Source organism: Phocoena sinus, chromosome 1 (assembly GCF_008692025.1).
Source record: "Phocoena sinus isolate mPhoSin1 chromosome 1, mPhoSin1.pri, whole genome shotgun sequence".
NCBI classification, from domain to species: domain Eukaryota; kingdom Metazoa; phylum Chordata; class Mammalia; order Artiodactyla; family Phocoenidae; genus Phocoena; species Phocoena sinus.
In genome coordinates, this window is record NC_045763.1 from 57,840,300 (window position 1) to 57,867,565 (window position 27,266).

At 38.8% G+C, this 27,266-nt stretch overlaps 1 protein-coding gene across 12 annotated transcripts in view; it reads left to right on the forward strand.

Annotated features, from left to right (window-relative positions):
* Window positions 1-27,266, forward strand: part of SGIP1 (SH3GL interacting endocytic adaptor 1) — a 218,285-nt gene that overhangs the window by 107,459 nt on the left and 83,560 nt on the right. For 11 of the 12 annotated variants that reach the window (XM_032611983.1, XM_032612043.1, XM_032611953.1 and 8 more), the window contains 3 exons: window positions 1,825-1,881; window positions 5,475-5,529; window positions 6,240-6,415. In XM_032611983.1, the coding sequence (XP_032467874.1) occupies window positions 1,825-1,881; window positions 5,475-5,529; window positions 6,240-6,415 (288 nt within the window). Of the gene's footprint in view, window positions 1-1,824; window positions 1,882-5,474; window positions 5,530-6,239; window positions 6,416-22,712; window positions 22,725-27,266 lie in introns of all 12 variants that reach the window. The other variant, XM_032612050.1, reaches the window with a different exon arrangement.

The following is a 27,266-nucleotide window of genomic DNA, read 5'->3' on the forward strand; positions in this document are numbered from 1 at the left end:
AGGTCTATTAATAGTACTATACTGATCACAAAATTCATCAGTTTAGTTCTTTGAGATCAGCTTAGTTTATTTGATTTCTCGTTATTATACATTACATTTGTATTTTGAATTTATTATACATGCTATCTAAGAAGGATTTGGAGAATTTTGCAAAGAAGACATATGCAAACAGATTGGTAAAGTAGAAATTTTAAAAGAAAGCAAATATGATGAAAAGAAAATAGGAACCATGCCCATTCACTATGAGAGAGATTTTTTTTTTTATTAGATGGCACATTATTTAATGGACCATGTATGTCCTCAAAAGCAGCTTCATAGCTCATACAGGTGCAGAGTTGATGTGGCAGGTTCTTAAAGCAACCTTTGTTCAAAGAAGAAAGAATGTCATTGAAGCACTAATTCAATGAAAGCAATTCTGTGAGAAGGTTAAAATGATGTAGTCTGACGAAGTACATTATCTTTGTCAGGAGCAAGACACAGACGAAGAGGAGTACCAGCCCTGTATTCTGGGGCGCTGGTTGGTGGAGGTGGGGCAGCGTTGGTGCATTTGTAAATTCCAGTGCAGTGTTAGTGTACAGGAAGAGAGAGGAAGATAATGAACACATTATTCCCTAGGCACTTTACCCTTACTAAACTACTGTTCTTAGAGTGCCCAGTCAACATGCAGTAAGTATTACTCAATGATGATGGTTACTAGGTTTACCTCTGCTTTGGTTTTCCAATGATCCTATATGCATAGATGCAAAGCTTTCTTCTCCTGCCTATTTGTCAGATTGTCAGCTGTTCATATTTTATTTCAACTGGCCTTCATTTGTGACTGCGAAATTACGTGTCCTGTCCTCAAGCCTCGTGTGTCATGTCAGCATCTGATGCGTGTTGTTGTGAGATCTGTGAGTGCTCTGTGACATACTGTTTGTTGCTCCATGTGCCAACTACAGGAATGTTGTTGAATGGACTGTCCATTACCAACCTCATTTGCGTTTTTGTCCTTTGCTCACAAGAAGTAGAGAATCCCAGGAATTTCAATTTGGATGATGCCACATCCTTGCTCAAGTTCTTATGGCCATACATGCCATGGTTGTCTAGGGGCCAAAATAGAACTTTAAGACAATCCTGAGAGGACAATGCTGATACCCAGTCACTTGTAATGATGTGTGCTCATGGAGGCTTATGATGCATGGATGACAGAAATCCACTCTTAATCCTCAAATTCTATATTAATAATTTGGTAAGAAAAGCCACTTGAAAAGAATATCAGCACTATTTTTAATACTTACAGGCTGAATTACCTAATTTGGAGCTGATTTCCTTTATATTCTGTCAAGGGGGTGGTTAGGAAAAAGTTGAGTCAGTGTCAGAAAAGTTCAAAGAAGACTAGTTAATGGTTGGGATGAATACTCTTTGGATCTGTTGGAACTAATTGTATATGAGAGTAATGTAGAAGTCAAAATATTTCCATTTAAATATGTATATACATCTGGGTATATCCCCTAAGGTATAGAGGATGGAATTATAACGTAGGTGCTGCTGACTCTCTAGTAATTGAATAAAATTTGAACAGCTAGTTGTTAATATCTCTATGCTTAGGTATCCTACAGTCTTTTGTGAAATAAGTGTGTAAGTTCTTTTATGCAGTGTCACAGCAGCTCAATTTACCATTCAGTTACACCAATGTGGCCTCTTAATAGGCTGCTCTAATTTGTCTTTCCAGTGTTGGGTTTGGATAGCTCTTGCTAAATCCAGATAAGAGTGAAGTGTTCTTTGTTCCTTTTTTTTTTTCATTCAATTGTTTCTCTTCTAAACGTATTTTCAAATTTATTACAGAAGAAAAGCAATGGGGCACCAAATGGATTTTATGCGGAAATTGATTGGGAAAGATACGTGAGTATCAGAAGATTGTTTGTCTTTATAAATATTTCAGAACGTGAAAACGAGTCGAGGCATTCTTGTATTTAAAATAGGACACAGAAATAAGTGAAACACCTCATTAGGAAGTGCCGGCACAGGTAGCAGTTAAGAGCACTAGAGTCTATTAGACCTGGGTTCAAGACCTGGCCCCTCCATATATCACCTATGTGTGGCTTTGGTTATTTGCTGGCCAGCAAAAATGAAGTCAGTAGTTATTTTATAACACTGTTGCGAGGATTCATTGAGCTAATTATTTGCAGAATATTTCAGTAGCCTGCCTAGCCTGTAATATGTGTTCAAAAAATGCTTTTTAAAATATTAACTCCAGATGTTTCAGTCCTGGTTATATTTCTAAGCAGCTTTGAGTATTGGGCCTTGATTTCATAATGTCCTAGTCCATTCGGGCGGCTCTAACAAGAATACTAAAAATTGAATGGCTTGTAAACAACAGATATTTATTTCTAACAGTTCTGGAGCCTGGAAGTCCAAGATCATGGTACCAGCAGATTTGGTGTCTGGTTGAGTGCCCACTTTCTGGTTCATAGAAGGCACCTTCTAGCTGTAACCTCACTGGGGTCTTTTTTATAAGGTCACTAACCCCAACCATGAGGACTCCTGCCTCGTGACCTAATCACCTCCAAAGGCCCCACCTCCTAATACCATCACCTTGGGGTTTGGATTTCAACATATAAGTTTGGGGAGAATACAAACCTTCATACCATAGCTCATGATAATTATTATAGCCTCGTGGTACAGATTTTTCTTAGGTCAAATGACAATCACTTGTTGCTTCTCAAGGAGCGAAGGTGAATCCCAACTGAGACCTAAATTCTCCTCATAATTCCCCCAGAAAGCTATTAACCTCATCACCACACTCTTCACCGACCACAACAAAATGGACACAATGGCTCTTAGATTTCTAATCATAGAAAACGTGTAGACCATATTCACATCCAAAATCATTTCTATTGCATAGTAAGTGCCCAAATTCACAATCCCTACAGAATGCCTTTGTACTTATACCTTAGGTGACTGTCTGGCCCAGCCTCCCCTTTCATAAGAATTAAGATTGATGTTAATGCTTTTGCACATTTGTTAATAAGAAGAATTTGATTTTTATAATAACAACCACCATTTATAATATTATATGCTACTGAATTCTTACCACCTTAGAAGGTAAATACTACATTATCTGCATTTTAGAGAAAAGAAAACTGAAGCTCAGATAGGTTAAATTCTTCATGCCACCCGTGCAGTCCAAAACATGTCCTTCTGTCAGCCTCATTACCTGGTCCTCTCTTATATTTGTTTCCCAGAATTGAGATCTTTTGCTATTTTTAGCAGTTTAATTCCCTAGATCTATGATAGCCCCTATGTTATCCTACATCCAAATTGTTCACAAATAATGTTATAAAGGAAGTTACTAAAGATATTAAGGAAGGATGATTTCTTTTCTCAAAATTAACACTTTTTCACCCAGAAAGATTTTTGTTATGTTTTGTAGAATTCTTTAATACACAGGAATGGGATACTCTAAGCAAACAAGAAGCATGGTAATTAAAATACGAAATTACTCATCAAGTACTTCTGCTACCCCATCTAAACTCTAAACCCTAGTGCTGTCCTGTCAACACGTAAGTGTTTAAATGAAGCAGAATTTCCCTCGAATTTGCTTGGTCCTAAAAAATACTCGGGTCACAGGAATTGTGTTTGTAATTATACATTAGACTCCACTTTCTCTAAGTAATAATAAAGGTTTTATTCTTAATAGATTATATCATCGTGTTTTTGGCAGGGAAGGCCTAGGGAAGGATGTGGCCTTCAGGCAAAGCCCTAAAGTTTAAGTAGGGTTTAACTGACTGCACATTTGAGGGAGGAGACTTCCAGGCAGAGAGAAGGACATTTATGAGGACCCTGAAGTGGGAAAGAGCTTGGAGCAATCAAATCATAAACGTTAATAGTGGGAAGAAGGCCTCGTGAGAATCAGGCAGGGCCTTGTGGGCTGCACAGTGGTGCTGACTATTATTCTAAGTGCAGTGAGAAGCCAGGGACAGGTTTTTAGCAGGAAAGTAACCTTAATACACTTGCATTTTAAAAGTAGCTTTGAGTACTGAAAGGACAGAGGGAGACAATAAATGCCCAATAAATGGCAGCTTTTCCATGGCGTTCAGGCCCTCTTCTCTCTCCATGGTCATGGTATGTCTTTTGCTTCAGTGACTCCAAAATCTCTCTCTCCAGCTCTGTCTTCTTTACTTCCAGGCCTATGACCTCAACTTCAAGAGGCTGCCCTTGAACTCTGTACCCTTTTCCTCTCTCAGGCATAGAGTTGAGCCTCAAAATACCTGGGATCAAGGCCCAGGTCTACCATTTGCTGGGTGTGCTTCCTTGAGAAATGGCGTCTAATTCCTCTTAGTTTCCTCCTTGGTGAATGGGATAATTCTTTCTGCATATGACTGTTATGAAGGGTCAGTAAAATAAAGCGTGGGTCACAGTACTTATCCTATAATAGGAACTAAAATATAACTCTAATCCCAGTCATGCAAACTATCTTTTATCTTTCCTGTCTTTTTCCTAAAAATGTTACTTGCCTTCTGTTAGAATGAGTTCAGCCAGGAGTACTCCCAGAATTTGAGGATAGCAATCTTGGAGTCTTCTTGAACCTTCCATCTTCTTTTTCTCCTATGACCAGTCTGTTACTAAGAACTAACAAATTGTCCTTCCAAATGTCCTTGATTCTTCCCTTCCCACCACGAACAACTTGGTCATTTACTTAGCACATCTCACCTGAATTGATGCAAGCATCTTAAATTAGTTTTCCTTTCTCCAGTTTCTTCTGTCCCCAATATCTCCTGAAGCATATTTCCAACACCTTAAGATTCTGCTTTCAGCATGTCCTACCTTAATTGAGAAACTGCAGTAGCCATATCAAGTCCAGACTCTTCCCCCAGCATGTTGCTCCCCAGCCCCCAGCCATGGTCTTCTTTTCCATGGTCTTCCACAATACAGCTTCCTTTCCAGTCCTGTCATTGTCACCATTGCCTCTCCCTTTCCCTACAGGAATCATACTGTCCATTCCTGCCTTGGTGTCTCGGTACAGGCTCTTCCTCACCACTGACTCCCCTCTCCTCTCCATCTGGCCCGAAAGGCACACACAGACTCCCTAATTCTTCCAAACCTCACAAATTTCCTCTCCTTTCAAACTCCTATCACTGATGTTTTGTGTTTCGCATTTTTTTGAGCTTTTGCTTACCAGAATACAGTCGAAAGATAATTTGCATTTTGTATCCCTGCCATGTTGCTCAGCATAGTCTTTGGCTTACAGGAAATGCATGATAAATTCTGTTTGAATGTTTTCTTTCATTGACAGTTGATTACTAGTTTATTTTCCCAATAGGAAGACTCTCCAAATATCCGTGAGTAAATATCTAAACATATAGGGCCCAGCACTCACCTCCAAAACAAGAGACAAGTCTATACCCTTAACTGGAAGACCCTTGAAGGAAAATGAATAATTCCTTTATCATTGTCAGGATAATAATTGCTTGATGTGCACTTGTATTTTATAGAACTCGCCTGAACTGGATGAGGAAGGCTACAGCATCAGACCTGAGGAACCCGGCTATATCCTTTCTTTATATTTTCATTTTCATTTTCATTTGCTCTCAGCAGGGTGATAAATTTTGTATTGAAAAGGTGCCGAAACCCAAGCTTTTCAAGTCCTGTTGTCCCTTGTATTAGAGATGAACAAACAGCACAGAGAACAGCCTGATCACTAACAAGCAGGCATTTTGCCTTGCTCTATTCATAGAAAAGAGAGAGAGAGGAGAAAGAGAAAAGTTGTGCTGAAAAACAGTTGTACAAATTGCGGGTACTGGGTTGTCTGCTGAAATCTGATATGACGTCACTAATGGTGGCTGGAAAATAGCTCTGACTTGTGCTTTGCCTGCAAACCATCTCTGGTAAGAGCAGGTCACACTCTGAAGCAGTTAAAAATCATCACAAATCGTCAGTAGAGAGGCCTTCCTGTCTCCACAGTAAGAAGAAGTTCCCGTGGGCCTGTCACGCCTGTCACTGTGTGTGCTGAGTGAGACACAAATGGCCAACTTTGTAACCATTGCTCCTTGAAATTCACCATCCTTAATCCTGCTCCAAGGAAAGGTGAATAAATTCTAACTCTTTCCTTCTTTACCCTTTGATTTTTGTTTGTTTTGCTTTGATTTTCTACCATCTAAGGATACTTCTGCTGCCTCTATGTGCAGTCACTCATGTCTTATACTCATCATTGCCTCCCAGTAGAAAAAAAGAGTTACGTATCTTTAACTGTGTTCTACCTACCAAAGGAAAGCACTTTTATTCTTCAAGCGAATCGGAAGAGGAAGAAGAATCACACAAGAAGTTTAATATCAAGATTAAGCCATTGCAAGCTAAAGACATTCTTAAGAACGCTGCAACTGTAGATGAACTGAAGGCATCAATAGGCAACATTGCACTTTCCCCATCACCAGTGGTGAGTGGATTTTATTTCAAGCTTTGGTGAGGTTGGACAGAGAGCTGTGCTCTGCCCATACACGTTAAGTAGATCAGAAACTTCTTAAACTGAAGGCTGCATATGGTCACCATTTTATGAAGTCTATAAACCTGAAGCAGCTCGTTCTAGCCATGGAAAGTTATGCTCATTCTATATTGCAGTTTCTGTGCTTTTCAAAATGGTAAAAATGCACGAGATCACATTTCTTTTTGATGTTTTCCCGCAATCATTTTTCAAAGAAGGAAAGAATAACATAAAGATTATCCAGACTTACTCCTGAAACAATTAAAAACAATATGAAGTATACAAATTTACTAATAGTGATTTTTAAAAACACATCTTAATGTCATCTCTTATGATATAAAACATAAAAACTCATGGAAAGAAAACCAAGAAAATTGCTTTTTTTTAGGAAAATGAAAACCCTTTTCATTGCTAATGCTTCAAAAAGAAATATTAATCTAACATCATAGATCATAGTCTAAAAAGATATTAAAATTCATAAGCTTCATTATATTTTATTATCAAATTGTTTTAAATAATCTCATCATTTAGGCACCTCAGATACAGGTATGCCTTATTTATATTAATCAAATTTGTACTTTTCTACAAGTTGTACTTCCTTCTCCAATTCTCATCTACTAAATTTCTCTAATTGCTGCATTCTGAGTTCCAACATTTACAGTGTTTTCTCTGTAGTACTTGATAAATGCTGCAATTGTTTTCTAAAAATAGCTGTGAAGAGCAAATGAAGGCTCTCATACTAGGAGCTAATAGTTCTTGGCTTCTTGGCATCTTCTTTAGAGAAATGTGCTCTCCCTGCAGCATTTCCCATGAACGAGGTAATTAATAAATGCTGAACCATTTTTGAGATGCTTCTGGACTATCTCGACTAACCTTTCTGAAGGAGTTGTAATCACCCATCCTTTGGGAATAAATGTTTGCCTGCCTGGGATGAATAAAGTCTATAAAGATGCCTTCTTTAGTGCTTAGTGCTTATAATGGCCTTTACCTCTACGGTTAGGGTCAACTAACATGATTGCTAATAGTAGTCAACCACAGCAAATGATATTTCAGGTAATTTTTAATCATACTCACTTGCCATCTTAAGATGTTTTCTTGAAAAGGGAGGCATAACATGTATTAGTTTTCTTTCCCTTCTGCCATGGAGGGTACAGATTTTAAATTCACATGTTGGTCTACAATACAGGTGATTTCTAGTAATAGGGGCATTTTAACTGTACACACTTTCACTTTTCAGTTAACATCTTTCAAATCATTTTTTACTTACTAAATCATTTTTTATCAATTGTAAAAGTTTATTTCAATGCCTGAAACCGGTTTATATCCACTTCTCTGTAGAGTGTAATAAACCTAGTGGTCATTTGAAAGCTACCAGGATAAGTGTAAGAAGGCAAGTTCATGGGGTTCAGTGAACAAATTTCTGTGAAAGAAAACTTATTAGAACGATCCCAGACATGTGTGGGATATATTTGCTGAAAGCTAGTTGACTCTTGGAAAGGGGAAGTCCCTTCTATCAAAACGAATATGCCTGCCCAAGTCATTCCTCCTACCAGATAATGAGGGTACAGCAAGGAGAGTGGTTGTCACTCTGAGCTCTTCCCAACACCAGTTTTTAAAGTGGTATATTGACATGATGTGGCTGAGACTGACAAAAAGATGTTAGGGAAACAATGTTAAAACTAGATGGAGACACCCAGAGAAGTAATCCCAGGGTTAGGCAATTCCTGCAGCCCTGCAGCCCCACAAACCAAGGGATCCCCACCCCCACTACTGCCTCCACACTCCCAGCTGGTTCCCTCTACTGTGAGAACCTGGCTCTCTCATTACTATGATTCCCAAAGAGTTGTGATTTTTGACATTTACTGTAAGAAAATGAGCTGTGATTGTTGCTTTAGGGAAAGGTAGGCACGTTTCTGGATAAACATAAGTGTAAAGAGCGATTGAACTGGAAACATATTCTTGGCTTTAGAATCCATGCCCTCTTCTAGATAACCCATAACCAAATATAGGTGTATTTCACCAATGACATAGGTAGAACTTCATCTCCAGAACTGGATAAATAGAAATAACCTTCTGAAATCTAGTTAGTGCCATGATAAAAATGAGGAATGCTTTGCACAGCTTTAGATGTTTCCAGCCAAGCAATCAGACGTTCACACAGCTACACTTAATTCAGGTACAAAAAGAGAAATAGGACCTATACCAGTTAATGATATATCAGAATATTTCATTTAGGCTATGGTTCTTACGCTACAAAAGCATCAATTGTTACACTACTAGAAATAAAGAAAATTCCAAATGGTAAGCTATTCATAACAATGTCTTATGTTGAATTTCTGATTTCTATTTCTTTTGAAGAATTTTAAGATAAAGTTGTGTTTCACTTGTTCTTTTCATCTATCTGTGAATATGTATTAATGAATTGTAACCCATTTGATATCTCTTATCATGAATTGATTTTCATTTTATTTGGATAGGTTTCCTGTATATACATCATGGTCAAATGACTCGATAAATGAATGAAATGAATGAATGGATGGATGAATGTGTCATATATATCTATGTGTATATACAGTATAAACAAACCTATCTGAAAATTACTCCTCCCCAAAACAAAGCTTCAGCAACATAGAAAATCAGGGTTTTAGCTACTGGCAAAAATCCTACTCTACAGACAAATGAACATAATTCCAGTTCAGATCTCACCTGGGCCCTTGATTTTTATATAGAAATCAAGTATAGTATGGACCAGGACAAGGCCAAGCACCAAAAAAGAAGACAGGAGGATGCAAAGGTCAACTCACAGGCAAATGTTAATTTCTATTCTTATCGTGTTGTGGTCTCCTAGTAAGATATCATGCTGATATGGTAAAGAAGGAAAATCACCCAGGTTTTAGTTGTTGATTTGGGATCTGTATGAGTTAGAATATTGGTAGAGCTGCTTTAACAGAAACCAAAATAGTCACGGCTTTTAAAAAATGGATGATTTATTTCTATCCCACAAAAGAGTCAAAGCTGGTAGGCAGTCCAGATGGGTAATAGAGTCTTGCTCCAGGGGTTATTCAAGAACCCAGGAACTTTCTGTATTATTGCTCTACCTTTTCAAGGATGCTGGTGCCTTACCATCACAAAACACCTCCATGTTCCAGCCTTGGGATGGAAGAAAGGGAAAATAAAAGGCAAGTGGTTTCTTTTGAGTGTTGAATTCAGAAGTTGTACCCATCACTGCCCCCAAGATCCCACTGGCCATAATTTAGTCATATGGCCATATTAGCTGGAAGGGAGTCTGGGAAATGTAGTTTTTGGCTGGATACACATATAACCAGCTAAAATTCAGGGTTCTGTTACTAAAAGATAAAGGAGTGAATGGATATTGGTAGATATTGACACAGTTTCTGTGCCACTATATCTTAAATAATCTCAGATAAATTTGGGGAGTTATTGGAAAATGGGATTTCCTCCCCATCTATCTTAAAGTTATTCCCAGAACCTATTGAAACTAGGAAGTTTCCTTTTAGAGAATTCTAATCACTAATTTCTAAATACCAGTTATGTTATGCTATGTGTTAGCCAGCAGAAGGATGAAAAGAAACAAATTTAAGTAAAATACCAACTTATTTGGTTGATAGAGATGCCTCCAACAGTAATAGCGCTCCTTCTATCTTACAAAGTTCACTGCTTTTTGAGGAAGGCTGTTTCATTGTTGAAAGAAATTTATTAAACCCAAATGCTGTCTCTGTGTAACTTTTGTTCATGTTATAGTTGTGCTCTTTGGAGGATGAAAAAAGAACAGAGTCCCTCCTTTTCTCAACAGGTTTTCCGTGCAGCACGCTGACTCCAATTCCAAGTTTAGCGTGCAGGATGTTGGGCTCAATACCTGTGGGGTAGGGTGGGCAGAGGGAGAAGTTAAGCCGTTTTGCACATCCAACAACAGCCTAAGCTAATCACATGGGGAACTTGTGAGCTAGAATGACCCTTCCGGGTTGTCCTGGGTTTAGCTGAGATCGATAACCTTTATACAGCTAGTGCTCCAATATGGGCAGGCTAAGAAAGGGGCATGACCTTCGCCAAGGTGTCTCTCTGCAGCTGAGTCAGATCCTGAAGTGTTGACAGTTGAAGGCTGTCTGCCAATAGCACTCCTAACAGCTGTGGGAGAAACCCTTCTGAAGACAAATCTACACGGCATATTTTGGCACCTCTTGTTAACACATTCTTTTCCAAGTGCTTTCTGGCCATTTGTATAAATAATTTCTTCTAGAATCTTGGGTCAATAGGAGGTAGCCGTATAATAATACCCAGGTCTGCCATGTTCTACCTATGTAACCTTAGATAAGTCCTATAATTCTTCTGAGCTTCTGTTTCCTTTTCTGTAAAGTGAGGGTAATAATGGTCCTTATGGAATTTTTCTGTAGATTATTGTTGGTCTCTGGAAGGATCAAATCTTCTTTGACTTTTTGTTCCCTGTGCTTAGCACAGTACATGGCACACGTTGGGCATATAGATAGTTATTCAATAAATGAGTGAATGAAGAAAGCACACAGAATATCCTAGTAACAGTACCTTGTTAAGTACTGTGCTTTGCAGTTGTTTGTTTCTTTATTACTGGTTGTATTGTTCAGGGTTCTCCAGAGAAACAGAACTAACAGGATATATGTATATATGTGTATAGATAGATGATGATGATAGATTTATTATAAGAAATTGGCTTCACATGATTATGGAGGCTGAAAAGTCCCACAACATGCTGTCCACAAACTGGAGACCCAGGAAAGCTGGTGAAATAATTCAATCTGAGCCTCAACCCTGAGAACCAGAAGACTTGATGGTGCAAATTCCAGTCTGAGGGCAGAAGATGACAAGGTGTGTCCCAACACAAACAATGAGGCAGGAAAGGGGGGAGAATTCCTCCTTTGTCCACCTCTTTTCTATTCAGACCCTCAATAGATTAGATAATGCTGACACACATAGGGGAGGGTCACCAATTCAAATGCTAATCTTATGTGGAAACACCCTCACAACACACTCAGAAATAATGTTTAATCTGGGTACCTGATAGCCAATCAAGTTGACACATAAAATTAACCATCACACTAATATGTATGTATGTATGTATGTATGTATGTATTTATCTATATCTGTATATACATAATTTTTTAATCTAACTCTTGACCCTTTATTGAGAGTCATGGCTTTGCTCCCCCATTTCTAGTCCCCTGCCCTAAAAGCATTTTGTCTTTTCATATCCTGGATTATAATGTATCTGTATCTCAAGTCTTGAATTCAGTTAAAGAGGTTTGGGCAGTCTCTTGCCTATCTTAGACTTTAATTTTGAACCAAATCTCCACCTTTTAGAGGAACTGCTTTTAAATCAAATTTTTCCATACTGGACATTTGTGATTGATATTTCTTTAAACACAAATAGAAACTTTGTACTTAACCCCTGAAGGACCTAGCATACAGTGCCAGCTTATTTTATAGGAAAGATGTTAGAATCTGTTAGACCTGAACTCAACCTCTTGCAAACTTAGGCAAGTTTCTTAGACCTGTTTGAGTCTCAGTTTCTTCATGTCTAAAATGGGCATAAATGAACACCTACCTTACACGGTAGTCCATCTCTTTCTGCTAATAAAATGTAAAGATCTTTCCTTTAAAGGAGAAGATGGAAGCAGAGATATGAGATAAAGAGTTCTGCTATCTGCTTCCCTTGATACCACACTCCTTACATTCAGGGTAGAAGCAAACCTCTATTATATCTTCCACGAGTGGTTTTGTCCTTAAAAAGTAAAAATTTCTCAAAGGGGCTAAATAAATTAACGGGTGCAAGATTGGACTATAAGGAAATATGCCCTTATAAAAACAAAAAAATGAAAAGTCAATACACAATGGAATACCATTAATTCCCTTTAAGGTAATTTGAGGGAGATACAAATAGACCCTTATTCCAATGATGTCACAATTACTCAAATAACTGGGCTCTGCCTCTTACCTGGGGTTGCTTTGTGCAAGTGACAAAACCTGAGTCATGGTTTCTTCATTAGTAGGTGAAGATAACTCCCATACCTACTTCACAGGGCTATTGTAAGGGTGGCATGAGTTAATATAGAAAGCACTCAGATGCTACATTTAGGGATTATTTGATTGTTGTTATTAGAATTGTCTGCAGAGCCTGGGGCATATTTTTAAGAATATCATTAATGGTGATAAATCAGGAAACCCAAATGACCAAAAGTCATTTAGAGCCAAGACCAGTAATTACTCTGAGTATCAAACTGGGAAAATGTGTTAATAAAATAACTTATTTTGTGATGCCTGTGGATTGGTTTTGAAGCTCATTCCAGAAGCATTCCTGTTTTAGCATCCCTAATTTTGTTTTAACAAAATCCCTTGAATAAGTGTGGTGCTTCTTCGGGAGACCGTACTGAAGGCTAGCATTCCCAATGGGATCCTACATTGTGCATCCCCACCAAATTTATTTCATGGAGAAATGACATAATTTTCCAGCCCTCTTCGAATCAATTCACCGAATATTTGGTAAGCACCTTCTATGTAGCAGGCACTGAGAGCTAGCATCAGAAATATTGGACACACTTGGTCTAACCTTCGTGCTAACTAACTACAAGCTTATCAGAAAACAATGTATAGCTGATGTCACAAGCAGTACATAGAGGTTGAACTTCCCCTTGTGGTCCTGTATTCACTCAGTCCTGATTGAATATGTGGGCCTATGTGGTCAGCTTCCCCTCTGGCCTCCATTTCACAGTCTCCTGACTTCCTCACCCCTCTCAGGATCTCAGAGGTAGACATCTCCGTTTCTTCCTGAACCCACAGGGACACATCTTCAGCGACGTGCTTTGCTCACTAGGTACTTTGAATCTTGTGGCTCTCATAGCTTTCCTGGAATTGAAAAGACAGATGCTATATTTTAATTCTTGGTGCAATATCATCTTTTCCTTGTGTCATGAGCTGCCGTTGATTCCTTTACTTTTGTTCTTTGGTGAGTCGAGGATCACTGCTGACTTACCTTGAGAAGTTGTCCTTAACTAGAAGCATTGAGTTCTATACTGATTACAAATTTTTGCTCTGGGATAAGTCAGAACCAAGTTTGCATTCTGGCTCTGCACTCATTATCCACATGATCCTGGGTAAGTTACTTAAACCTTTAAGCCCCAGTCAAGGCTTAATCAGGTGTAAAATCATTTTAATAATACTATTCACCTCATAGGATCCTTTTAAAAATGAAGGAAGTAGTGCATGTAAAGTAGTTAGTACTTTGTAATTATATTTACGTAAGGCCCAAAGGAGTTGCTTAGTAAATGATAGCTATTTTTAATCAGAACAATGGAGTGTGTCTCATGGTGACTACTCATAAACATCCTTAAGGTGAGAGACCACTTAGAGAACTTACGATGGCGATGGTGTTGCTGGTTGGCAGCTATGAAAATTTGCTCACTGATTGTGTTTCAGTTGCTTCACATATGTTAATTCATTTATCCACACAACCACCCTATGAGATAGGTACTATTATTACCCTCATTTTACAGATGAGAAAACTGAGGCATAGAAGAATTAATTAACTCACCCAAGATGTCACAGCTAGTAAGTGAAGTTGCTGAGATTTAAACTCAGAAGTTCTGGTTTCCAATTCAAAATTTTTACCCACTATATTATACTACTTTTGAAGAAAGCTACTGTTTCTCTTTCCAGAGGAAAAAATTAAAATTTCAATAACTCATACAAAACATTTTACAAATAATTTCTGATTACTCACAAACCCTTTGAAGGCTATCACTATAATTGTGCCTAAAGAGCACATGTCACTCTACATACACTCTCTCCTGTGTTCCACGTGACAAGAGAGCAAGGTTGAGCTGATAGGTCAGTCAGGCGTAATTGCAGCTGTGTCACCTTTGTTTTAAATGTTAAAGAAAGACACCTTGTTTTTATATGACTCATATATTTCAGTTCCCCTAATCAATCAATCAGCAAGCATTTTTTAGATGGATGGTTCATTATAATAATGGTTCATGTTTTGCAAAAGCTGTCATGATCAGAAAGATGTAATGAGCAAGCTACACTGTTAAGTAGGCAGGGAGGTGGCGCTCAGCTTATTTTACGGAAGACATCAACTCCGAAAGATCAAGAGGCAGCTGAAGTTTTGAGGGCCAGGACTTGAACTCCAGCATCTGCCTCCTTTCTGCCAAGTTAAAAACACAGTATATTAAAAAAAAAAAAAACAAATAAAAACCACCACAGTATATTTTCTCATCTACATTGAATCAGGGTCTGTGATTCAATTATTTTTAAATTCCTCTCAACTTTAATACTCTGCTGTGCATATTCTGGCCCAAGAATCTCTACGGGAAGTGCTCTGTTTTAGGGACAGGTTGATGATATAGCAAGGGGACCAAGAAAAAGAGCACTTCCTTGAAGCCCATTGGTTAAGTAGAGAGAACACAGGCTTTTGAATCCGTATCTTATTATCTCTGTGTCCATGGGCAAGCTCCTTAACTCAGCATCTCAGTTCCCAAGTCTGTAAAATGGGAACAGTAATGCCTACCTTCTCAGGACTGATGTAAAGATGACATGAGGTAATGTTGCAAAATGCCCACTTGGGTGCCTATCACCTAGGAATGGGCTCTGTAAGTATCGGTTCCCTCTTCAGCTCCATTTCTCTCTTCCTTAAGTTCAGAGACTTGTGGGAGGAAGAAAGAGAATAAAAATAGCGAGGGAGGACTTGAGCAAAGTCAAGCAGAAGAGGGTTGATAGAAATGATGAGAGAGTAGGAGTTGACCTAGCCTGGCATGTGTGCTACTGCCTCCTCTCTCTCCCCTGCAAAATTCAGTGATACAAGGAATTAAAGAATTTGACATGGAGTTATGAAGGGGCAATTAGTTTAATCTTGTTCCTGGAGATTTGCCATCCATAATGGAGTTATTTAATCAAAAAATCTGGGGAGGAGGAGATAGCTTTTAATTGAGGACAGTCTGGTGCTGTTTGCCTATTCCAGGTGACCCCCCACCCCCAAATTAGCCTGCCAGCGAGCAAAATCCCTGAATTTGCTGCTGCTTGGTAGCACCGCTCCCTTTCCTGTCCTCACTTGGGCAGAAGGTTCAGCACCCCATTGAGTTCAGTAAAATCAAAGAGTCATCGGTGGGGGAAGAGAGCTCCAGTCTCCTACACACTGGCATTCACTCTTGGTAGAAACTCAGCACGGTGCAAGGGGAAGGTAAAGATTGCATGCATTCTGATGCTAAGCGCTCAGCCCAGACCTCCAGTACAACGAGTTGGAGGGGAGAGGCTCAGCTTGGGTTCAACGCATCAAACATGATTTGGGTTGGGATTAGATCAGGGATGTCAAGCATGAAGCATATAAACTGCCACTCCCCTTCCAAACCCTCAACAGACATTGCGACTAGATCCCACATCCCAGATGTAGTCTGAGAAGCCCCCTCTAGACAGAGCTGCAAGCAGCCTGACCAAAATCTTCTGGAGTTGGCACATGAGATGTATCTCTTTTTTTCCAGGCCTTATAGAGAAGGATAGATGGGGAGATGGGTGGGATCTTCCTTTTTCAAAATATATTCTTCTCTTTCCTGCATTATAGTAAGCCGTGTGACTTACTCGCAGAAGAATTTGTTTCATATCTGATATGTGTATGTTCTTTCCTTCGTTACTATTTTTTCTTAGGGAATTCTCTGTTGCTCCCATTCCCTGACATTTAAAATTAAAATATCATTTTTCCAAACCCTTATGCCCAGCCTACGATGGTGAGAAGAAATCCCTGAACTGTTATATGTTCTGATCTCCTTGAAAATGAGCAGAATATTAATTCAATCTGGATTGCCTCTGTTATTATTTCTCCAACTAATACTGGTTGTACCCTCTGAGTACCTGGTATTTTGCTTCTCTTTGTGAGATGTAAGAGTTAGAGTTTCCTTGCATAACTGCAGATTCTTTCATTGTGTTCTTCTATCTCAGACAACCTAATCTGATTGGGGGTTCCAGAAACGTGAACACCAGGGTCAGAGACCTTAACCCTCAATTTCTGTTACCAACTTAAAATCTAATTGAATGAAACAATAGACTTACAATATTGACACACATAAAAATGTTAGGATGTCCTCAACCAGAGGTAGCAAATTCTTGAATTATATGCTTTTAGTCTTTTAATTACAATGCTAATTGTAATCAAAAAGGCTAATTTTTCTATCTTTAAGGTCTTCTGCCTTGGTTGTGTTAGTCCTACCAGTGTAGAGTTGAATTTAAAACCATTTTTATTAGCTAATGGTGTATTCGGGATAGAATGGGCCCTGTAAAGAAGCAATCATTTTGGAAAATAAGTTTGTAACAGAAACATAACTTGTGAACAATTCAGCAAGTGTTGGGTTAATGACAACTCATCCTGCACCCAGAAGTTATAGGTTCTTGCTCCTGCCTTAATGGGGCCTTTCCTCTAGAGTCTAGGACATTGAATGGCACGTAATAGGTACTTATAAAATACCTGTTGGCTGGGAATTCCTTGGCAGTCCAGTAGGCGCTTTCACTGCCAGGGCCCCGGTTCAGTCCCTGGTTGGGGAGCTAAGATCTCACAAGCCACGTGGTGCAGCCAAAAACAAAACAAAATTTGTTGGTTGATTGAACAGAAGGATGCTCTTCACTGTGGGACGTGTACGGAACTTGGTGTTTCCCTGGGATATAAGACAACTTATATCCCTCGCATTATTTTATAAAGAGAGAAAATTTTTTATCTTTTCCCCTTCAATTCAACCAAGTTTTTCTTCGTTATCAGATGGATGATCAGTATGAACAATAACTGTTCTTCTCTTATAGGGGTTATCTGTAGGTTCTTTTCTAAAGTTTATTAATGTGTCCTTTTCTGAGGCTACCAGTTTTTTGTCATAATTCTCTTTCCCTAATCCCATACATCCTAATGAGATGTCTGTTTTCTCATCTCAGATTTGTCACTTAGTGGTCCATGACCTTGAGAATAAAGGGTAGATACTTTATTATCTTTTTACACTGTTATATTTATTTTTATACTAAAGAGTTTCTATAAATGTATGAATAATAGTATAAAAGTAAGTATAACAGTATAAGAAAAAAGGATCTATCCCTTTGTTCTTTAAAGGAGAATTTTTTTTTTTTTAGTGTCAGAAATAATCTACAGCAATGAATGTACTTTTTCATTGTTTTAGAAAAAAAAATCTTAGAGTACGAATCACCCATATTAATTATGTCAGAAAATGTTTCCTCAAAGACTGGGGGAAATTTCATTTCTAAACAGAATGAAGGTGAAGTTTCCTTCTGTCTCTTATATTATCTAAAGGACAGCCACTAACTGGACCTTAAGAACTACTGTTTGAAATCAGCCACCAGCACAGCTGTGGTACAGAGCTGTGCGTGCCAGTCTGAGCTACTCGTCCTGAAGTGGCCGACACAGAGGGAAGGCAAGATGGACTGGTCTCATTCTGTTTTGCCCAGTTGAAACTCTCTTTCTACCTCCCAGCCTGTGTGAAGCCCATCTTTATTTTATTTTATTTTTAGCATGGTACATGGGGAATCAAAAGAAGCTCCCAAAGAGTAGTGAAAAACAACAGCATATGTCACATCCAGGCATTTTCTGGTCTTGTTTCATCTGTTTCATCAATGCCTCTTCTCAGCAACCAAGAGTGACTAAACGTCCATGCTGAGAACTCCTGATTGGGAGCAGAACGAATCCAATCTTCACATTGGCCTTCAAGACCCTCGCGGTGGGGACACCACGACCCCAGACTAACACCTGCCACTCTTCCTTCTCACACCACCCCTCCCAGCTCCCTGGCTGTGCCCTCTTCCTCTAGATACTGGCACTGCCACCTCCCTCTCAGCTTCCGGTGCTTGTTCAAGTCACCTTCTCAGTGAGGCCTCTCCTGACCATCTTATTTAAAATCACAAAACTCTCTACCCTGGTATTCCCAAACCCTTATATTTTTTCTACTTTTTAAAATTGCATTTATCATCTTCTAAAATACTAAATACTTTGCTTACTTATTATATTTATTATCTATTTCCTCCCCTGCCCCCCAAAAAGCTCATTGAAGTTTTTTGTTTGTTGTTCCTACGGTTTTGTTCACCAAGGTACAAGAATAGTGTCTGGTCTTTATTAGGTACCCAATAAATATCAGTTACTGGTTTAATAAATGAGTAAATAACCCTTTTGCTCCTTGTGAATACCTGACTATTCATACATAACTGGTAGGAAGTGGTTATATCTATAAAAAATCTCATTAGCTAAAATATAGACTCAAAATATAGCTATCCTATTTTTCAGGTTAAACAATTGTGGACTCTTAAAAAGCTTCTAAATTAGATCTGGCTTTTTGTGTCTTGATCCCACTCTATGAAACTTGATGCCAAAAATTCCCATGGCAGCTCAGTTCCTTGTTCAGAGGACAGGGGTGTATTTAGAGCACAAAATCTCCATGTAAGGATCATTGAAACTCTGGTGTATATTTTCTCTATTCACCTCAGTTAGCTTTGGTCTGGGTCTCCAACAGAATTCAGTTTTAAATGCTGCAGATTTCTAGCCCTTCGTGCAGAATGAAGGCTTCAACAAGCCCTAACTTGAATGACTACTTGCATTAGAAAGTGATTTAGGATAATGCAGCCAGAGAGAGACTCCATCCACAGAGGGCAGGGGCCTGTGTGCTCCTTGGAAAGCTTCCTCGATCATAAGGATGAACTACCTTTCAACAAGGCTTGCAAATTGGAGAATTATGTTATCTCAGGCCATAGGACAGGAACATCCCTGCACTTAGAGACAGTGGTTATATTTTAGGTATATATGTTGTTCAATCCAAAAATTCACTGACTTTGTTTCTGTGAACACGAGTACCTGGAGGTATACATGTCTTTTTTGTTTCTTTTATTATCTTTTCCATAATTAAAAATCACTCTGATGCTATTAGCTCATTTTAAATCAAGAAATATATTTGCTTTCCCCAAAGGAGAATTGTCTTGTCATGTTTTATCTTTGGTTGTTTAACATTCTGAAGAAACCCTTAAGCCAAACGGCCATAGCCTAGGTGTTGATAGCTGCTAACAATCAAAACAACATATTGAATAAAGATGGTTTAATCATCATCTAGCCTGGAGTGGGCAGGAGGGGAGGGCCCTTATCACTCATGTGTTCATGTTTATTCTTCTGATTCTAATTTAATAAAATGCACTTAATTCTAGAAAGAGGCTGAGAAATTTACCTATATAATCAGAGTTTAATTCTAAGATCTGACACCATGCCTAAAAATACAAGCTCACTCTCTGAAAAGTTCATTCCCTGTGACCTGCTATGATAGACAGGCATGACCTATTTAACTCCTTCCATTGGAAAACTCCAAGATTATTTTCCAGGCTCTGTGATCTGCAAGCTATTAGCTCTGTTGTTTCTAAATCCCAGTGCTGATAAGGGCCAGGGGAATTGGGTTGTGCCATGAGCCCACCCCTGCCCAGGCTTTCTGGAGTTAGACAAGCTGGGATCTAGTCCCACTCTCATCCTTTGTAACCACGTGACCTTGGAACGCAACTGACCTTCCTTTTCCTCACTGGTAAATTAGAAATAATAATGACACCAACCTCATAAGGTAAAACAATAATAGTAAATTCTCAGTGAATTTTATCTGTCACTATCATCCATATCTTTTAATCCTCACAACTGTTCTATAAGATAGCAATCATCCCTACTTTACAACCTATGGAACTGAGGAACAGTATGTCTTGTGCAAAAGCAAGCAGAAAATAAGGGGTTAAGCTAATTTGAATATATAAAAACTTTTGCACCTCCTTCCATGACAACTTCTTTGAAGCTATTTGATCTTAACCCCAAAATTCTTTCTGTTTGTAAATCGAGGACCTGGACCTTAAGCATTTTCATTTTTCTGTGCTACTTCGCAAGGGTCTGGGTCTGAAAGCAGCACCTAGGATGTGGGCCCTATCTTGAGCCTCAGTTATGCTGAAACACTCGTTTTCTTTTTGCTATAGGAGAGCATTGAGAGCTGATCACATAGCTCTACACCAGTGTTTGTGCAAAGCTGTGCCAATTCCTTGGAGCCTTGGTAACACATATCAGCCCCTGAGGTCACTAATGGGCAGAAAGATCAACAGTTAAATAGGAGCTAAGTGACACATTTATAGGAGCTGGTGAAGGAACCATTACAACTGGGGCCATATCCCTTGGGCTATATATTATATACAATTCAGCCTTATTTCAGAGAGCAATTCATCTTTCTATTTTTTATTTTTTTGTGGTACGCAGGCCTCTAACTGTTGTGGCCTCTCCCGTTGAGGAGCACAGGCTCCAGACGCGCAGGCTCAGCGGCCATGGCTCACGGGCCCAGCCGCTCCGCGGCATGTGGGATCTTCCCGGACAGGGGCACGAACCCGTGTCCCCTGCATCGGCAGGCGGACTCTCAACCACTGCGCCACCAGGGAAGCCCCCCATCTTTCTATATTTTAAAAGACACTATGCTTCAAACATTTGTATAATGTTTTAATGACCACAAAAATAAAATTCATAGACATGCTTTGAGTGCCTACTGTGTGATTTGCACTCTGTTTGGGGCTAGACAGAGGTTATTCATAACCATTACTGGGAGCTAATAATCGAATGGAGACATCTAAATAATACAGAACAAAATAAGAACTGCAAAAATATATACTACCCGTTTGTACCTCTGTTTTCTCTGAGGCTAATAAATGCCAGGGAACAATTTATCCTAATTGGAAAGGCCCTTGGGGAAGGCCCTCATAGAGGAAACGTTACTGGCCCTGAAGAATAAGTAAGATGGTAATTGAGAGGGAGGGAAAAGGCATCAAGGCTGAAGAAGCAGCTTGAGCAGAAGGCAGGGAAGTGTGAGTGTGCTACAAGTTCAGGAGACGAGAAGGAGTGTCTGCAGCTAAGTGTAGGCTTCATACAGACAACAGTGGAAGACGAGGGAGTGAAGGTAAGACGAAGCCCATCACAAAGGCATTAAATTACAGGATGGAGGTTGCATTCTATTTTCTGAATAATAGAGTGGTTTTTGCAGGGCAGAGTAATACATTGACTTCACTATTTTTGGAAAATAATTCTAGGGATGGTACAAAGGATGGATTTAGGAGATGAAATATGGAGGAGCTTGGTGGAGTACTACTGTCAGCAAGAAATGAAGCCCTCATTAAGGCAGATGTGGAAGAAAGAAAAGATCATTCCCAGGGGCCAGGGACCACTCACCAGGAAAATAATTTGTCATTGCCCAATGCGGGGTGGGGACAAATGAAGGATGGGATGGAAGAACTGATGGTTCTAGCCAGAGTATCTTGGGAGAAGATACTAGGTACCATGTTCCCTGACAGGATTAGAATTTTGGGAAAATCTCACATTTTAGTTTCATGCTTGGCTGCAATGCATTCATGGAATTTTCCCGCTCCTTTCAATATTACAAAGCATAATTCTCTGTTTTGAAAGTACAAATCTATTTGATAAAAGTAAACCATTCAAAAGAGAGCTTAGAATGTGCTCAAATGGAGACCACACCTATGTCCTCTATCACTTGAACTTGGACAGGAGGCAAAACTACCTCAACCCGTCTTAGGTTTTCAGCTGGGACTCTTCAGCAAAAAGACAGAATTAACAAGAGGAAAACGAACATAAGTTTATTAACATGTCTATTCCTGTATACCTGGCAAACACTCAGGAAAATTGAGTAACTCGAAGAGGTGTCTTCAGAATTCAGGATTAAATACCGTCTTAACAGGGAAAAGGGAGAGGGATGGAGGCTTCTTAAGGGAGAGTAATTTAGGGAAGATGAATGGACCCTTGGAAGCATAGATGGGAAATATGATAGTTTGTGACAGAGTTTGTCTGGGCATGGTGTTGATTTCTGGTCTCCACTCCTATGTTGAGTCAGTCCTTCCTGGCTGGTGAAACCCTTATGACAACTGGAAGATTTATGTTTAGGCAGATTAAGGTTGTTCATAGAAAGTCTCTCCTGATTTTGCTGTTTTCAAGTGCCTACAGCTCAAAACAGTATGGCCAAGTGGCATGTTTTGGGGTGGTATAAAGCTGGCAGCCTGGGTATGACTATATCAGACATCCGCAGGAAACATTTATAAAAGCCATGCCTTAGAGAGCTGCTTTAAGTAAGGTTATTCTGAGCCTTGAGTGGTATCTTCTTGAATATACATTTCACCTCTTTCATTTTCTCTTTATTTTTCCTCCTCATGCCTACGCTTTTAGAGGAAAAGTCCGGTAAGAAACAACAAATCCTTTCTACATCTTGGCCAAACATTGTTTATTCTGTTCATTTTCATCATCTGCATATCTAATGACTGACTGTGTTTAACACCTAAACAAGATTCTGAATTTTAAAAACAAACCTTTGTGAACCAGGACACAGTCTAATTATGCCCCATGGGGATAAAAGGAAGCTGGTTGCTAAGTGATTTTCCAAACCTGTTATTAAGGGCCACAGGGTAATTTTGTAAAGATTCACCTCCGCCTCAATCACAGGCATATGTTCAAATATTTTAGTATTAAGTTTCATTTATTGCAGCTTCCACTTGGGTTAGTCAAGCTACATATATCTACCATGAGCTAGGCAAACATTTCTTTGTTAAATTTTCTTTGAATGTACAGCATGATAGCATCCTTTTCAATGGCAGTACAGATCTGTTAGGATGTATCTACATCTTTTTTTTTTTTTTAAGAGCAGCAATGAAACAGATCTACTAAAAAAAAAAAAAATGCACTGTTCTTGTCTCAGCTGCCTAATTTATGGGAACATGTTCCCAGGATGCTAATGCATGGCTGATACACGTGACCTCTCCAGTGGAAAATATGAAAATATTGTGTTTCCATGTTAACACACACCGAGAAGTAGTTGACTGTCTGTTGACCTCACCTAAGTGGATGCTGTAATTATTGCTAAACCTCCCATCCTGCCCATTGACCCAAGCCTGGCAGTCTCTGTACCACATGCAGGAAATGTACTGGTAACAATTTCATGTGATTTTTTGAGGAAGGAAGAACAGAAGACACAGGAAGAACAAAAGACAGAATCAAAATATTACAATTTGTCAAAATATGGACCCAATGACATTGCTTCCAAAAATAAAATTAGTACGATTGTAACTATTACTATTACTAAATTGAATGGCCCACTTCTGTGTAACTGCGAGTCAACTCTGGGTCACATGCTATGTGACATACAGATCGTTGGTGTGCTTCAGCAACCTTTCTTTGTATTGCCGACTATAAATTGGTACTTTCCATCTACCTCTACGAGGATTAAATTATGAGCCACTGCAGCTGCTGACCTTCAACACTTCCTGAAAGGAGTTCAGGGTGGAGATCAGGAATGAGGCAATCTGTGCTCTGGGAAAAACTGGCAGAACTTCAGATGGTTAGATATTTTCAGGAGAAGATTTTATGAGCCCAACTGTTGCATCTCTTCATATATAGAAAAGCACTAAAATCCTTCATGGTGATGGCTGCTCCTCATGACTAGCAGCAACCTTCTGCAAAAAATATGTGCCTGACTGCATGTACTCCCCCTTCACCAAAATCACATGTATACTGACCTGCCCCCCTACCTCTTTGGAGCAGTTTCTCAGAGCTATCAGAAATGCTGTCTCCCAGGCTATAGTCCTCACTTTGCCCCAAATAAAACTTAACTCACAACTCTTGCATTGTGCTTTTCTTTTTCAGTCAACAGTATTTTGCCCATTTCATTTATTCTCTTTGACCCTGAATCTTTCTCTGAATTATCCAGATTTGGCCACTTCAAATATTGACAGGACTATGTAGTCTGAAATTTATCCGTGGTGCTTTAAAAACTCTTTGTTCCTCATTGGTTTTCCTCCTCTTGTTCTTACAGCAATTTCAACTACAAGTACTCCTTTGCATTGTTAGCTGTGCCTCTAAGGATGAGTCCTTCTCCTGCTCCCCTGCCTCGTTTTTCTTTGGCAATGCCCACGTTGTTGCTGTTCAAACCAGTCAACTTTTAGTGATATCTTGGTTAGTAATAGGCTCTTTGTGTCTCTTCCTAAATGGAATTTCGGAAGATCATCTCTACCAAGTCCTATTGGATCTGGCAGGCATTCACAGTCATCTGACTTGTAATAGTTATGGGAACAAATTTAAATACAGACAAACACAAAAGTTGGCAGGGGTGGGGACATCAAATAGGTGCTTGCCAGAGAGGTTATCTTCACCCTGAAGCATTTGAAAGCAAACAAGAAACTGGTTAGGACCATAATAATAAACATAATCATCATATATTCTAATTCTTTCCTAGAAAATTCACTACCATGAATGACTGAATTTGCTATGACTAGACTGTATAAAAATAATATTTGTTGGGTGCTTTGTGGCTTTACACGTATTTTCCTCTGTTTCCCTATAGCACTGAATTTTAGCAAATGAGGATGTTGTAAAGCTTCAAAACCTGAGGTTGGTTATTTAGTGACTTTGACAAGCCGGACAGATTGTGTTTGGTTACTTCTTTTTATAAATATCTTAAAACACTTACCCGCATTGGCAAAGACTAAGTTAGCCTACTTAGCTGAATTTAAATTAATTCTTTTGTGCAGAAAAATAACAAAACAAAGCTGGTGTGGGTAAGGACACTGTGGGTGCTGTGAGGACATTTGCTGAAGTATTTTCTTTTAGGAAGGCGTATTCATATAGCCAAGTATATAAATTTTAGAAATGCAAAATGTTCTGACCGAAGATCTTCATTCTAGTGACCAAATCATACCCACTTTGAAAATAGCCTCAAAATACAAGCTAAGACTTATCTCTAAGTTGAACATCAAGATAAAAATAGAGGGGAAAATAAAATGTTTTTCAGTACCTTCTCCAGAATGCATCAGAAGGTCAAGAGAAGTCAAGGAATTGAGCAATTAATGTTTAATTAGGAACACAAGAAATTTGTTCAGAAAACAAATAGACCAATTGCAAAATCCCTGTTTGAGTAATCAGGTGAAATAATAATAACAGTAGATTAAAAAAAACTTGCTGAGAGCTTATTATGTGTGATACAAATGTCTGCAATCAGAGACAAATTGGCCACCTGCAGATTCTGAACAACTGAATAGATGTTTTGTTTGGTTGTGCAGTTAAAAACAATTCTAATGCCATTTAAAAGCCAGAATCTTTGAAGTTAAAAAAAAATCAAGATATGCGTCTTCTCTGACAACTCTGAAGATCTGGCAGCATTAGGGCCATATTTTTGTGCTGCAAGCATGGGGCCCCTGAGTTGTGGCCATTTCACCAAAGCTTTGTGAAACTCTCATTCCCTCGTGCACAGCGACCCTGCTCCTTGCCCTGCAAGCTTTTGAGTTTGTGATTTAACATGGAGAGTGTTCAGCTTACAGAATATATCAAGATCAGATACTGAATGTTTCCTTCCGCCTTTGAAGCAAATTCTATACATTGGTAGAACAAAGATAGAATGCTAAAGGCCTCAAAGTTCCTGGGAAATGACAGGAGAAAGAGTAAAATAAAACTTTTAAAAGGAAAGACTCTCCCCTCCTGGCGGATAATGATTTTGCTGTCCGTGTTCAGCAGAACTTACAACTGCTTTATGCTCCTTAATGGTGATAATTAGTGTATAGAAAGCCCTTCAATTTGACTTCTGGAATTCCTTTTATTTTGCAGGTTTCAGATCACTTTTAATTGTGGACCTTGAGGTTTTCTGGGTCTGACCTTTCCGTAGCTTTTAGCTGGGTCTTCTGGCTTTTGGTTAATAAACCTGTGACTACATGAATTTCAACAGATGTTCCTTGATGTTCCTTTTTTTCATGTTATCTTTTACTAGAAAAAATACAAACAGGAAATATTGATTAAAATATATAGGTTTTTAATTCACTGGACTTAATTTGGGTGAATTTATATAATTGAAATTATTTTGAACAGTGTTGTTCTCTATAATCTTAACAAAGTTTATTGAATTTAAGGTTCTGCCTCTATATGGTTGCAATACACATTTTATTTTGCATTATTTCTCATAATCATCTTGGGGAAAATTGTGTCACTTTTAATCCCCTCTTTGCTGTATTTTATGCTGCTCTTAAGAAGGAAATGTTTGACATGCAATTAAAGCAAAATCATAAATGCCCACATCTTCTTTAGTGAAGAACTTTAGCCTGGTCATTAAAGAATTATAAAGTCTAAATAGATAAAAGAGTGCTTGGATTTCTCTCAAAACACAGTATGAATTCGTCAGTAAAAGAATGTAAGCCCAGAAATACATATTAACGTGTCCTTTTTCTAATTTCATTTAAATTGCATCCATGCATATAGACAGATTTATAAGAAAGATGGGATCCGTATGGAACAGAACTGGAAAAATATGGCAAATAATAATATCTAAAATATTACAAGTAAAATCAACTGGAGTAGGTATAAAAGACTATAGGTTTTTATTTCTTGTCTATGTTATGGAGAGTAGAATCATCTTTTTCATTTAAGCAACCTGCTAGATACTTTTGTGTTTGTGCTTCTTGCTTGGATTTTGGAATTTGGCTGGTACTGGGTCCCAGGTAGCCTCTGGTGAATTCACAAGCTAGCCCATATCCTGAAAGAGAAACTGAGCAACAGCTCTTTCCCTACTCACATCATAGTCACTCTTGTTACTACAGAAAAATCCCAAAGAGGGAGAGCAACCAGAGATTGTTGGGGTAAATTGATAGCAGCCATGATCAAGGTTTGACGAGTGAAAGAAAAAAGTCGTAGGTCAGCATTTTGTGTTTTTCCAGGCATCATCTGGTCCACCAGTGTTTTATTGGT